This window comes from Xyrauchen texanus, chromosome 29, assembly GCF_025860055.1.
Source record: "Xyrauchen texanus isolate HMW12.3.18 chromosome 29, RBS_HiC_50CHRs, whole genome shotgun sequence".
In the NCBI taxonomy this organism is placed as follows: Eukaryota; Metazoa; Chordata; class Actinopteri; order Cypriniformes; family Catostomidae; genus Xyrauchen; species Xyrauchen texanus.
In genome coordinates this window covers 17,477,342-17,491,066 of record NC_068304.1, presented here as the reverse complement: position 1 = coordinate 17,491,066, position 13,725 = coordinate 17,477,342, and the positions used below count along the sequence as shown (strand labels likewise).

Genomic DNA, 13,725 nt, shown 5'->3' with positions numbered 1-13,725 from the left:
TCAAAATTACTGTATTGCAGTAATGAAAGTCTAATGAGAATCACCACTGAGAATAATGGGAATCACACAAACACACACACACGCGCGCGCACACACGCTATCATTTCATTCATATGTCAATACTACTGTCCTAAATGTCTTTAATATTTTATTTAGACCACATTCCTGCAGATCTTACAGATCAGCTCTTTCTTTCCTCCAGAGTTTCAGTGAAGTCACTTCTCACACTATTAGATTAAGCAGGAATGCTGAGTCAAATGAAAAATCCCCCTCTTATTCCCTGTGCTTTTGGGAAAGAGTGCAGCAGGGGTTATCCGTTGCTTAGAGATGTGCTCATGTGACAGATCTCATCTGCTCTCCATCCTGCCAGCATGACGACAAAACACACAATCACATGCAGGCAGCACATCACATGCAGAAAGAAGGAAGGTATATTTAGATTAATGACTGTTTTTGCTGGATGTTGTTCACTACATCATGTGCTGTCCCTCATTGCCCCTGGGCACTCCTCTTTTATTGACCGGCACGATATAATCTTGAACAGTCCTCTTCTATCTGATGGAGCATTCCAGAAGTGCTGGACTTTCCCTTGCTTCGTGACAACTGTGAGCAATATATGGGGCTGTCTGAGGCTAATTTTAAACAGAGTTGAAGCACGAGATTCCCTAGTAACTGGGGAGGGTTATCTACCCTAAACAACAAGGAATACTATATCTAAAGTCATCGACTGATGTTTTATTATGGAGACATTATTAAAAATTTTTTTAACAACATCAGTCACAGATGCGCTTTATGAGACTTTGATTTCAGCCTACTCTTATTATTGCTGGCAGTCATTGATATACAGACCTATTATATATATATTTAATCAATTATCAGGGTGAAATACAGTTGATATGATTTTATTATATCTTTTTACAGGTCTAGGCTTGTCACGAACAGTTTAAAGTTACAAATAATTGACTGAATCAAAACAATCACCACTGACCATTCACTGCTTTATCCTTTTCTTCAATAACAGAAGAAACTTAGTCTAAAAATACTGTCACATGGTCAAGTTCAGGTTACTCTCTAAAGTATACTTGACTTGTGTGTAAATACAAAAATACAAACTCAGACGCACTGCAGCTGGCAACAGTGGTGACATAACTGACATTAAACCTTTTAAATTATTTCAAAGATGTAAAGAGGATATGGACTTAAATTTTGGTCTATTTCCAACCCAAAGCGATCATATTGCTTCAGAAGACATGGATTAACACACACTTGAAATTTGTGGACCCCAATGACTTACAAAATGTATGGACAAAAACACATCCTCCATCTTTCAAAATATCTTTGTGTTCCATATTTGAAAGTTTGACATGGCATTCATTTTTGTGTAAACTGTATATTTGAGTTTTATATGATTGCTTCTATTGTTCCATTTTAAGCCCAACAACCTTAAGGCCCTTGCACACTTTCTATGAAATCGAATAAAATAAAAAAACAGGTGCGTTACGTCATTGAGATTGAAATCTGGCCATACTGAAGGTGTTTTTGATTTAATTCGATGGTTCGTAACAGCTCGCCTGGGTCCACTTTCAGGAAAACTTCTTACCGGCTGCCAAACACCTTCTTACTACCACTAGTCCACGACATCCGTAGGTGTGACCTGGAGCTCAACCTACTTTGAGGCAGACAGCTAATTCAGTTTACGTTGTTGTCAATTAAGATCAGTCGTCATAAACTCACTGACGTGCAGAGTTATTAGCGAGCTGGTGCAAATTAACCTACATCTGTACTATCTTTCGCGTAGATAAATTTTTTCAAGAACATGTAATGCGATTTTTTTTATTAGTCTACAAAATAAATAAAATCTATTCAACTGTTTTAAGGTGCCCATTCACTCTGATATGCTTCACTCATGTGCCATCTGCATGCAGAAGCCATTCACACAGAATCTGCCTAGAATGAGATATTCCTATCATCCTTCTTCTCTCTATATTCTACCCATTAACACTCGTTTTACACCCATCTTTGCAGTAGTAGCAGTGTCACCATTAATTACAATAAAAGAGTGTAATCAGCGCATATTATGGCTGTGTATAGCGTGTTAGCGCCATGAATACAGAATGTAAACGTTACACATCTACTGCAAATATAACTATAAATCATTGAGTAGTTAAAATAGCTTATTTTACTAATCTCATGTGAATTCTACTCATAGAATGAGGCATGAAGTCTTGATAACACATTTTAATGTCATATTAGTTGAGTTTGGCCTGGTGTCTGAATGTTCGCAAACAGTATGTGGTTGCTCAGCAGTTTAGAACTTTTTACCTCTGATCGAAGGACAAAGAAGAATCTTTTTTTATCATTTAAAACCTAACAAACAATTGTTTGTGTGTGTGTGAAATGTTTAGCTTGAAAGAGTGCTTGTGCTATCTTTCTTTAGAATAAATTCCACTTGGATTGATCATTTTGTTTTCTAATGCAATGACATTGATATGTTTTTATGTGTGCAAATGCTTTTTAGGGCCAATGTTAATGAAGAGAGTGGAGTGTAAGCAGACCATAAGCTCTAATACTCTGCAGACCTGTTTAACTCTGCTCTGATATTGATGGTATACAGTACTGTGCAAAAGTCTTAGTCACGTAAGGTGTTTCACAAAAACATTTGTCTTAGAATGGTTATTGATATCTTCAGCTTTAGTTTGTCAATAGGAAAAATAAATTTTAGACTCCCAAACATGACTTTTGCAAATAGAATAGAAGAACAGAGAGCACTGCAACAGATGTCATGGTCCCCACAATGCCCCTACTGAACATCAAGTCAGTATGGGATTACATGAAGAGACAGAAGCAATTGAGACAGCAGAACTGTGGCAAATTCTCCAAGAAGCTTGGAACATCCTATCTGCAACAACAAAGAAAAACTGTGTCCAGGTGTCCCTAGGAGAATTGATGCTGTTTTAAAGGCAAAGTCACACTGAATATTGATTTAGCTGTTTTAAGTTTACTCGACTTTGTATGAAGTTAACTGATATAGTAAAACTATGTATGGCATTATTTTTTAGGAAATCCTCACAATGCAACATTTTCACAAGTGTCTAAACTGTTTTCCTCCTTGAAAGTGTTTTTGTATTGGGGGAGTTTTGTGAGACCTTCAAAATACTATTATTTTCCCCACCAAAACGGCTGTTGTGACAGTTCAGAGTGACAACTACTATTATAAGTAGTTTTTACCCATTTTAGTAAAAAATATTTATTATTTAGTTGCATTAAATAAACATTCCATTCCTGCAGTCTCCAGGGGGTCTGACATTTTTAGACATACACACAGACAAACTAACCGTTCTAATAAACAAATATAAATTCTTTATTACTTTCTGTACAACTTTGTAAGGCAAGCACAACAGTGCCTTTGCAGGGTAGTCACTTAAAATACAAATCATCATGTGAGAGGTAAGACTAGATTTGGAAGGGTTTAGGTGTTTGCAGGAGGCAAATATAAATTCAGATGGTCACATGATTATGAGATGACAACAGTTTCCAGTTTTATATATTTCATCAAAGAAATAATAAAGGACAAGCCAGCTTTTTTTAAAAGTTTGAGACTGGTTAAAGGCACTTTATCTCTCCAGTTATTGCAGAAAGTCCACCTTGAGTTACAGCAAATGATGATTAAAACATGAAGCTGTTAATACTTTAAGATAAAAAAAAAAAAACGACAGCCCTTCCAAAGGCTGTCTGAGTTAAATAGTGAGCAAATGGACTGCTGTTCCAATGCCCAGAACAATACTGGTAATAAGTACAGTGTTTCCATAAAAATAACTTCCAGAAAGAGAAAAACAACATGCACTCTCTAAAGAAACCACTAATGTGAGATGACGCCCAAGTCTAAGTAATCATCTAACAGAACAACTGTCATGTCATATGTAAAGTGTGATGTCACCATGAGTGTAGTGTTGTCCACGGTGTGAACATCAGCATGTGTGTGTGAATGTGTGCTCAAGGATGTGATACTGAAAGGCCGTCCTCAGTGTGCAGGGGGCATGTGATGGTTCATCTGCGATGGTCCCAGGAAGCCCAGTCTCTGTTTAGTTTTCCTTTGCTCTGTCATCTGTACAACACACACAAAATAAAAAAACCATTTCAGTCACATTTTGAAATTCCAGATTACTGTTTAACACAATGTTACAGAAGTAAATATCTAAATAATAGAAAATAAGGGCCGAAACGCTCTACTCAACTATGTAAACCAAATGCTTTTATATGCGTAAGCTTGACATCTCGTGTCACTGCATTCTGAAATGTGAAACTAGTGACATGGAGTTAAACTATCATCATGTTAAAGGAATAGTTCACCCAAAAATGAAAATTGGGATTTTCTATCTCAATTAGATATAACCTATAAGTTTTATGTGCGTTATGATCATACAACAGCATGTTCCTGAGTTCACGTGTGAACTTGCATTGTTCACAGTGAGAATTTTTTTCAAGTTTTTGCTTTTGCGAAAGCATGAGACATTGTGTAAAAGCAGCAAAAAAGAGATCTATGGTGTAAGTCATGATTTTCACTTCAAAAACAAACAAACAAACAAACAAACAAAAACGTACAAATGTAAAATGACATTTTGAGTTGTTTCACACCAAAACCTTTCGTATGCCTTAAGACTTGGAATATGTTGCATGAGTTGCTTGGACTATTTATTCAGTGACACTTTTGGAACTTTTTAGCTTTAAATTAAGTCACTATATATTGCCATTGTATTGAAAGCAGTGAACTGGACATCCTTTAAAATTCCTCACTTTTTGTTACAGAGAAGAAAATGTCAAATGGATTTTGAGAACAACACGAGGGTGAGAAAATGATGACAGAATTTTAATTTCTGGGTGAACTGTTCCTTTAAGAGAGTACAAAAGTATTTATGTAGAGCATAACTTCTTACTTCATGGGTCTTTGTTACTTTTCCACCACATAGTGTTTAAACCAACATATGCCCTTTTTTGAGATTGGTCTAGTAAGTTAACAGCCCTACACCAGGGAAAAATGTGGAACACTGTGTGCAACATTGAATTGGAGAGAGGCTGTTTGTCTGAAGACATGACAAGTTCAGATTTCGTCTACTGGATCTGAGCCTGGCTAGTGCTGAGAGGTGAGGAGGATCTGTTTAATTAAGCCTGGCTGTTGAGAGAGAAATCACTTTAATAAGTTATTTAACATCCAGCACTGCCAGGAGAATTACAATAAGCCCGCTTCTCGTGACTGCCAGGAATTATAAGGACTGTGTATATGAAGGGGCCCACTCTTATTAGTTTACTGTATCTGTTGTGGTTTTGCATACAATTTCTTTGCATGTAAAATGAGCATATGTACATATTTTTTAACTGCCCTATCTGACTTCTAACAGCCTCTTTGCAAAGTCTTTCTCATATTGTGACAGATTCATAAAAACAACTCATGCTCCCTTTCCCTTACATTGGGATCCTTCAGAATGCAGTATTATAGTCTAGGGCATATGCAGGTACATGCCATGTGCCCACCTATCTTTCTTAGGATTTCACGTAAGCCCACCTAAAATGAGCGATGATACGTATGGCCACCAGAACAACAAGTAGGCTTTTCACCTGGAACCTTTTGTTCCAGGAGAAAACAGATTCTCTCCAAACATGCACAGAGCTGCGGGAGCGCAACTGATGACGAATTGGAACGTTCATTTTAAAAACGATTAAAAATTTGCTAACCAATCATATTTTCCATTTCAAAAAGGGGTGGGACATTTCCAGCGCAATAAATTCTTTAAGTCTTTTGGGGTGCATATGTACCTGCTTTGCACACAGTGATGAAGTGATTTTGGCCCATTCTTCTCAGCAGATTTGCTCCAGGTTGTTTAGGTTGTTTGGGTGATGCTTGTGGACTGCAATTTTCAAATAACGCCACGGATTCTCAATAGAATTGTAGGGCATTTATCTTTTTGTCCTTGAGCCACTCCAATTTTGCTTTGGCCTTGTGCTTGGGATCATTATCATGCTGAAAAGTGAATTTCCTCCAAAGCTTCAGTTTTTTAGCAGACTGAAGCAAGTTCTCTTGCAGTATTTCCCTATATTTGCTCCACCCATTCTTCCTTCAATTCTAACAAGATGCCCAGTCCCTGCTGATGAGAAGCATCCCCACAGCATAATGATGCCACCACCAACATAGGAAATGTTAGGTTTGCGCCAAACATAGCACTTTGAGTTTTGGCCAAAAAACTGTATCTTGGTCTCATCTGACCACAAAACCTTCAACCACATCGCAGCTGCCTCACTCACATGCTTTCTGCCAAACTCCAGACATGCTTTCAGATGGTACTTTTTGAGCAACAGCTTCTTTCTTGCCACCCTCCCATACAGGCCAGCGTTATGCAGTGCTCTTGATATGGTTGACTGGTGCACCATTACTCCACTCCCAGCCACTGAACTCTGTAGCCCCTTCAAAGTGATTGTTGGCCTCTCTTTGGCTTCTCTCACAAGTCTCCTTTTTGTTAGAGTGCTGAGTTTTGAGGGACGGCCTTTTCTTGGCAGTGCCTGGGTGGTGTGGTGCAGCTTCCACTTCCTGATTATTGATCCAACTGTGCTCACAGGGATATCCAAACATTTGGATATTATTTTGTACCCTTTCCCTAATCTATGCATTTTCATGACTTTATCTCTAACTTGTGTGGAATGCTTCTTTGGTCTTCATTTTCCTTCAGATTCACAGCCTGACCAATGATCCTTCAACAATGGGTTTTTATCCTGAAAATGTGATTGCAACTTTAATGATTCTCAGGCGGATGCCAATGATAAAGTAACTGTGTCCTCGTTAGGGCAATTTCTTCCATTGGTGTAACCTGGCAGCTTCCATAGCATAGGGGTTGAATACTTATGCAAGCAAGATATTTCAGGTATTCCCCAACATAAAACCAATGTCACCTAATAATAATTGATTTTGAGTTCAAGTGTTTTAAAATAAAATATCAAACAGAATAGAATTGCATGTTTTTTTTTTCCAGTATGTCCACCTCATCAAACACTACTACACCACTGCGTCACACTGTCAAAAACAGCTCAAGCTTTGGCAAACATTCAAATGTTTTATTCTCATTTCCATTACCTGAAAGTTACAGTATGTTTTGATAGTACATCAAACGCCTTTTCCTCAAAAGAACAAAAAAAATGTGCTTTAATGGTTCTGCATCAACTGTTTCTTGCTCACCATCCTTGGATCAGTGCTGATTCTCAATGATTATGCAAGATTTAAATTCCTGTGTGTTTACGTCCAAGTACAGCACAGTTCAGCTCCATGGGGCATCAATTTCTTTTCTAACATCATCCTATTAGAACCCAAAGCTCGCCCTTTCTGATCTCTCCCTGTGTCATGTGAACTGTTAAACTGTTTGTGCAGAATCACATGTGGGCCAGGCAGGTGATGGCAGTGATCTGTGGAGCGGACCCGGAACATCTACATGGCCACAGGGCACTGCCCCACCCCTTCGCTGACGCACTTCCACAGCAGGGCCTAATAGTCACACATCAGAGGCCAAAAAAAGGAAGAAAGGAAAAAAAAAAAAGTCTGTTTTGCTCAGTGCAGGCAGTGGGCCACTTTTTGAACACTGACTGGGTTTCTGTGGCTCAACTGGTAGAGCATGGTGTTAGCAACACCAAAGTCATGGGTTTGAATCCCAGGAAATGCAAAGTGGTCAAATGTATACCTATACAAAAAAGTATCTGCAAAATGCTTAAATGTAAATGTTACCTGTTCTTTAAGTTCAGCAAGCTGGCTAGACAGCTGCACCACTAGTGTGGCGGTGGTGTCCAACCTCTCCTGCAGTGATCGTATCTCGTTCTGTTCGCTCTCGCCCTCAGAACTCAACAAAGACATGGCCCTCATCCGTGGAAACCAGTCCAGATTCTTCTCCTGAAGGAACGAGAGAAATATGAGTGGAAATTTTGCACAGTTTAAAAACATCTATGGTTGCAGATAGTACACATAAATAGTTCAGCCCCTAAGTTACAGCATCAACCACCATCTTCAAATGAGACTTTAAACCGAGGTCCTTGCTCTCTGTGGTCATTTAAAAATCCCAGGGCACTTCTTGTAAAGATTAGGGGTGTTACCCTGAAATAGGATGTCATTAGAAAATCCCCATCCATTAACTGGCTCTATAACTCTACCATCTCCTCTCCACCAATAGCTGGTATATGATGGGCATACTGCCACACTAAAGCTGCCATCGTATTATCCAGGTGGATTCTGCACACTGATAGTGGTTGACCAGTATGTAAAGCACTTATGTTAATTCATTCAATGTTGCTGTGTCGGGCTGGTCAAGATGCACATGCATGTTTTGTTTAGAGGTTGACCGATGAATCTGCTTTTGGAATGGTTACTGGCAAAAATCCTTGATGATAGCTCGCCAATCTTTCTTTTGTTTCTTCTCATGATTACACGCTTAATAATATGGGATGTTATTAAAAAGGCACATATTAAGACATTACTGAACACTTGTTTTATAACCTTTGTTGAATGTTAAGTTTGTATTGATTTTGACTAACAGTGTGACTATAGAAAAGAAAAAAGGTCTGTTTTTATACAATTATGTAATTTATATAATTAAGACAATTATGACAAACAATCGCTTGATGATCTTCTATTCATAAATGGTGATCTGCTGTTGATGAATTAATGCTCATACAGTATTTTTTAGACCATATGACAATGCTTACATTAGTGTTTATATTGTAGTACATTGTAGATGATTGTAAGAGTGTATCTTTTGTTTTCTGTATGTGTTGTGTGAGCTGGGAGTACAGACATTTCAAAATCCCCATTGTTATTTCGGGCTTCTTTATATTTGAAAGTCATGCATTATGCCTCAATTCTTCTCTGGCTATAATTGGGAGTTTAGTTATTTTATTCATTTTGGACTCTCGTTGCTTCTGATTTTGTCAGTCACCGTAAGAAAATAAAAATGTTAACATTCAATAAATCGATTTTAAAAACTATTCGCCAATTAATCGGTTATCTGCTTTTCCCCTGCATTAGGTATCATTATTGACAAAATCTAATTTAGGTTGACCTCTAGTTATTGCTTCACGGACCCATAGTGTTTACACTGTTGAGGGAAATCAACCTATAAATGTTTTACTTGTAGTTGTCTCTGCGTATTATGCTGGATAGGAGACTGATCTGATGATAAACTTCACTAATGGACTCCAAGTAAGATGTTGGACGACTATTCAACTAGTTAATTATCCTCACCCATCCCTATTTGGGATCTGCTTTAACTGCTGTTAGCTGAAGAACATAAGGATATAAGCCCGGATGCAAAGATAATTCAATTGCAAGTAGCAGTGCAATTGAACTGCAGGCTGAAATGTTTCTTTTTTATTTCAGATAACAATGAGTCTGCTTAGTGATTACGCTTTGTAAAGTGTGTGGGCCTACACAGCAGCTCACGAACAAGACATTTGTTTTCTTGCCTGTGTTTGCTGTTTGTGATTAAGTGTGTATATGAGTTTATCTAGTCTGGTGTTGGGGAAATGTGTGAGATAAGGAAGGGGTAACAGTGCGGTGGCTCATCAGATACAGTTATGTAACAAGCTTTTCACAGTCAGCCTGACAGGAGCACTGCAAGGTGCACAGATAGTTATGTTTAGATGTTCACCATGTTTAGAGGTGGGAAAACAACACCTTCCCTTCTTATACTGGAAGACTCAATGCCATGTGGAGGTAACCGGCTGTTTATATATGCTTACTCTGGGATTGGTTGGATTATATGGCCTTGCTCGTCCCAAACCTAGTTTATAAAACTCAATTTCAGTAGTTTATTCACAAGTTAATGTAATCCTGCTTGGAGGATAGTGTAAATGTGTATGGCTTGCTGTCCTGGACGAATGGATCGAGGCTTGACCTGAGCTCGAATACCCCCCAAATGATGCCAGCAAAATTTGGGGAGGGGGGGTGCTTGCTTATCTTTTGTTAGATGGGCAGATGTGCCAAATATGACAGACTTGAGTGGGGCTGCTAGCTGAGGCAGCCTCGTGCTAGGGTCCATGTCATGGAATAGGAAATTGGGAGGTATATGTTAGGAGGAGATTGGAGAATAAATTCTGTTTGAAGCACTGAAGGGTCAGTGGCGGTATTGGACACAGGGAAATGTCCTGGAGGGATCGTTACACCCTAACACGGGGGGCTGTGTGGCAGGGTCACCCCAGACGGAGGCCTGAATCTTAAATGGCCAAATTGACCTTAAGTCTCCCTCCAGGTTGTTCAATGAGTGGTATCATGTGGCAAATGGTGCGAGCAGACATGGGGACTTGTGACTTGGACTCGAGTCTACTCGAGTCACTATTTTTATGACTTGTGACTTGACTTGACAAAAAATAAAATACTTGAGACTTGACTCGGACTTGGAAGTTAAAGACTCTGGACTTGACTTGACTTGAGACACGAAGACTTGAATGACTTGAGTGTTAATCACATCATGTTTTCAGTTTGAATATAAAATATATAAATTATAAAAAAATAAAAAAAGTTGATCCAGCTGGAGCGCAGGCTGAGAATAGTTTTGTCATGACTGGATCACGACACTATAGGCTATCATCAGCCATGCCCTCTCGTACCTTACGCACACCACGCCCACTTAGATCAGATAAACACATCAACATGTCAGCCGGAGGGGTAACGTTACCGAGGGTCATCGCTTTCGGCTTCAAAAATTATTATCAAGATGGCAAAAGACGAACAGCGCTTTGCAAGACATGCAACGTTGAGATCGAGGACAGCCAGACGACAACCTCCAATTTTGTCCGCCATTTGAAGAGCCATTCTGCCCAGTAAGTGCTTGTCAATTTGTTAATTTTATCTGGTTAGTTGGTAGTTAGCTAATGTAATAATAGTAGGGTTCCCACGGGTCCTTGAAATCCTTGAAAGTTTGTGAATCTGAAAAATAAAATTCAAGGCCCTGGAAAGTTCTTGAAAATAAACATGCATAGATACAGGTCATTGAAAGTGCTTGAATTTATTTTGTGCAAGATGTTTTCTGGAAAAAAAATCTGTCCATTAATTTTTTATTTCGCCAACACTTCGTGGCTTATGCTGCATACTAGCCTGCTTGATTTACGTTAGTTACGCGCATTTACGTTAAGTGTTTCCCGCGCGAGGTACTTTGTTTTTGTACGTTGCCATGACGTTCACGCGCGCTGGTACCTCAACGTTTCCCACTCACAGACATTGCAAAAATAGGCTTATGGATATACTCTGTGTGAGTGAGTGTGGGTGTGGGGTGTGAGCGAGTGAGTGTGTGTGTGAGCGCGAGAGTGAGTGAGTGGGTGTGGGAGAGAGAGTGAGTGTGAGAGTGAGTGTGGGAGTGAGTGTGGGAGTGAGTGTGGGTGTGGGAGTGTGTGTGAGAGAGAGTGTGTGTGTGAGAGAGAGTGAGTGTGTGTGTGAGAGAGAGAGTGTGTGTGTGAGAGAGAGTGTGTGAGAGAGTGTGAGAGAGAGAGTGTGTGAGAGAGAGAGTGTGTGTGAGAGAGAGTGTGTGTGTGAGAGAGAGAGTGTGTGTGAGAGAGAGAGTGTGTGAGAGAGAGAGTGTGTGTGTGAGAGAGAGAGAGGAGAAATGTAACAAAGTTTAATGTATGTAACTGTGTTTGAGAGAGAGAGAGGGAGGTGTTCAGAGAGGAGTCTGTTGGATGTTAAGCTGTTATTTGTTTTATGGACTCAATGTTGAAAATTTAAAACATTTCAAACACTGTTGGCAGAAGTGAAAAATAAATAATTTTATGAAGTTACAATTTTGTTTGATTCCTGAATGTATTTTACTGAACATGAGTATTGTAATTTACTGACAGTTACTTATATCTTGTCTTTTCACTTTATTATGATCAGATTCTGCAGGTAAAATTACAATAATAAGGTGACTTGACTTGGACTTGACTTGACATAGCCTGTGACTTGACTTGACTTGACTTGCCCAAGAAAAAAATACTTGGGACTTACTTGAGACTTGAAGGTTAAGACTTGAGACTTATTTGAGACTTGCACATGTGTGACTTGGTCCCATCTCTGGGTGCGAGCCCCTTAGGAAAAGACTCAGCAGCTGTTCGAGCAGGCAAGCCCAGCCGTGGCTGAAAGGGAAGGGCCCTCACTGCATTCGATGGAGGAGACATACCGAACTACGAACAAGGGAGCCCACGATACAAATTAACATGAATTCCTCACTCTTCATTTGGACAGGGAATCACTTACTGCTGCATGAAAGGGGAGAGCCCTTGATATAATTGTGTTGGCGGGGTCTGCAACACCCTACCATGGGGGTTACCCAATCTGGCAGGATCGCTCCAAACAGAGGCGATCTGGCTCCCCCTCCAGACGCAATGTGGGGGCCCTCACTGCATCCAAAAATTTTTATACAAATAAACATGATTTAGCTCACACACATTCGAAATGGGAGAACCCCATGCTGCACTTCGGAAAGGACAGCCCTTGAGTGTTTTAGGCACAATATGAGATGGGGGTGGGGGTGGATTCCCAGGCTGGCCGGAGAGGTTTGACAAGGATAAGGCATGCGTCCCACTGACCCTGATCGTGAATTAATTGTGGTTAGCTAATGAGGGCTTGTTGATCGTTTTTTATGTGAAGACGGTTGGTACGAATGTAGCTAAGGTAAGCTTTGGATGACCAACGGCCTAGTAAACAAATCTGATGATCGGGCATCAATAGGGCTGCAGTGGTTGAGGCGCCGATGCTGAAGAAATGGCTTGAATATAGTTTTTCTGAGATACCGGATTTAATCAGAACAGATTTAAGATGTTTTTGGTACCAGAATCAGGAAACTGCTTGGTTTTTGTCATCTACGAAGAGTGGGCGGAGAGGGTTTTTGGATTGTGAACATCTGTAGTGGAGTTAAAGTGCTAGTGGGGGCATGGGTTATACTTCTGTGAGTGCAGTAAGGATAAAATATACTTATATATTTATTCTCTAAAAGCAAGTCTAAATATCTTATTTATAAATTTACACTGGTGCCAAAAGTTTGGAATAATGTACAGATTTTCTCTTAAGGAAATAAATTGGTACTTTTATTAACCAAAGTGGCATTCAAATGATCACAATGGATAGTCAGGACATTAATAATGTGAAAAATTACTATTACAATTTGAATGAGATGTTCAGAACTTCTTAAACTACTTCAAAGAGTTCTCATCAAAAAATCCTCCACTTGCAGCAATGAGAGCTTTATAGATCATTGGCATTCTAGCTGTCAGTTTGTCCAGATACTCAGGCGACATTTCACCCCACACTTCCTGTTGCTCTCGGAATAGATGTGGCTGTCTTGTCGGGCACTTCTCACACACATTACAGTCTAGCTTATCACAAAATAGTTCAAAGGGGTTAAGATCCATAACACTCTTTTCCAATTATCTGTTGTCCAAGGTCTGTTTCTTTGCCCACTCTAACATTTTCTTTTTGATTTTCTGTTTCAAAAGTTGCTTTTTCTTTGCAATTCTTCCCATAAGACCTGCACCCTTGAGTCTTCTCTTTACTGTTGTACATGAAACTGGTGTAAAGCAGGGTAGAATTCAATGAAGCTGTCAGCTTAGGACATGTAAGGTGTCTATATCTCAAACTAGAGTCTCTGATGTACTTATCCTCTTGTTTAGTTGTACATCTGGTCCTCCACATCAATTTAATTCCTTGTTAGAGCAAGTTGTCCTTTGTCT

General features: G+C 39.4%; 1 protein-coding gene across 2 annotated transcripts in view; it reads right to left on the bottom strand.

The window, feature by feature from the left end:
- Nucleotides 1–8: 8 nt before the first annotated feature.
- The window catches only part of LOC127622873 (inositol 1,4,5-trisphosphate receptor type 2-like), a 110,362-nt gene continuing 96,645 nt past the window's right edge, over nucleotides 9–13,725 (bottom strand). The window contains exons 56-57 of one of the 2 annotated variants that reach the window (XM_052096993.1): nucleotides 7,763–7,924; nucleotides 9–4,105 (exon numbers count right to left, since the gene is read on the bottom strand). In XM_052096993.1, coding sequence (XP_051952953.1) covers nucleotides 4,022–4,105; nucleotides 7,763–7,924 — 246 coding nt within the window. In that variant the 3' untranslated portion in view covers nucleotides 9–4,021. The remainder of the gene's footprint in view (nucleotides 4,106–7,762; nucleotides 7,925–13,725) is intronic. The other variant, XM_052096992.1, reaches the window with a different exon arrangement.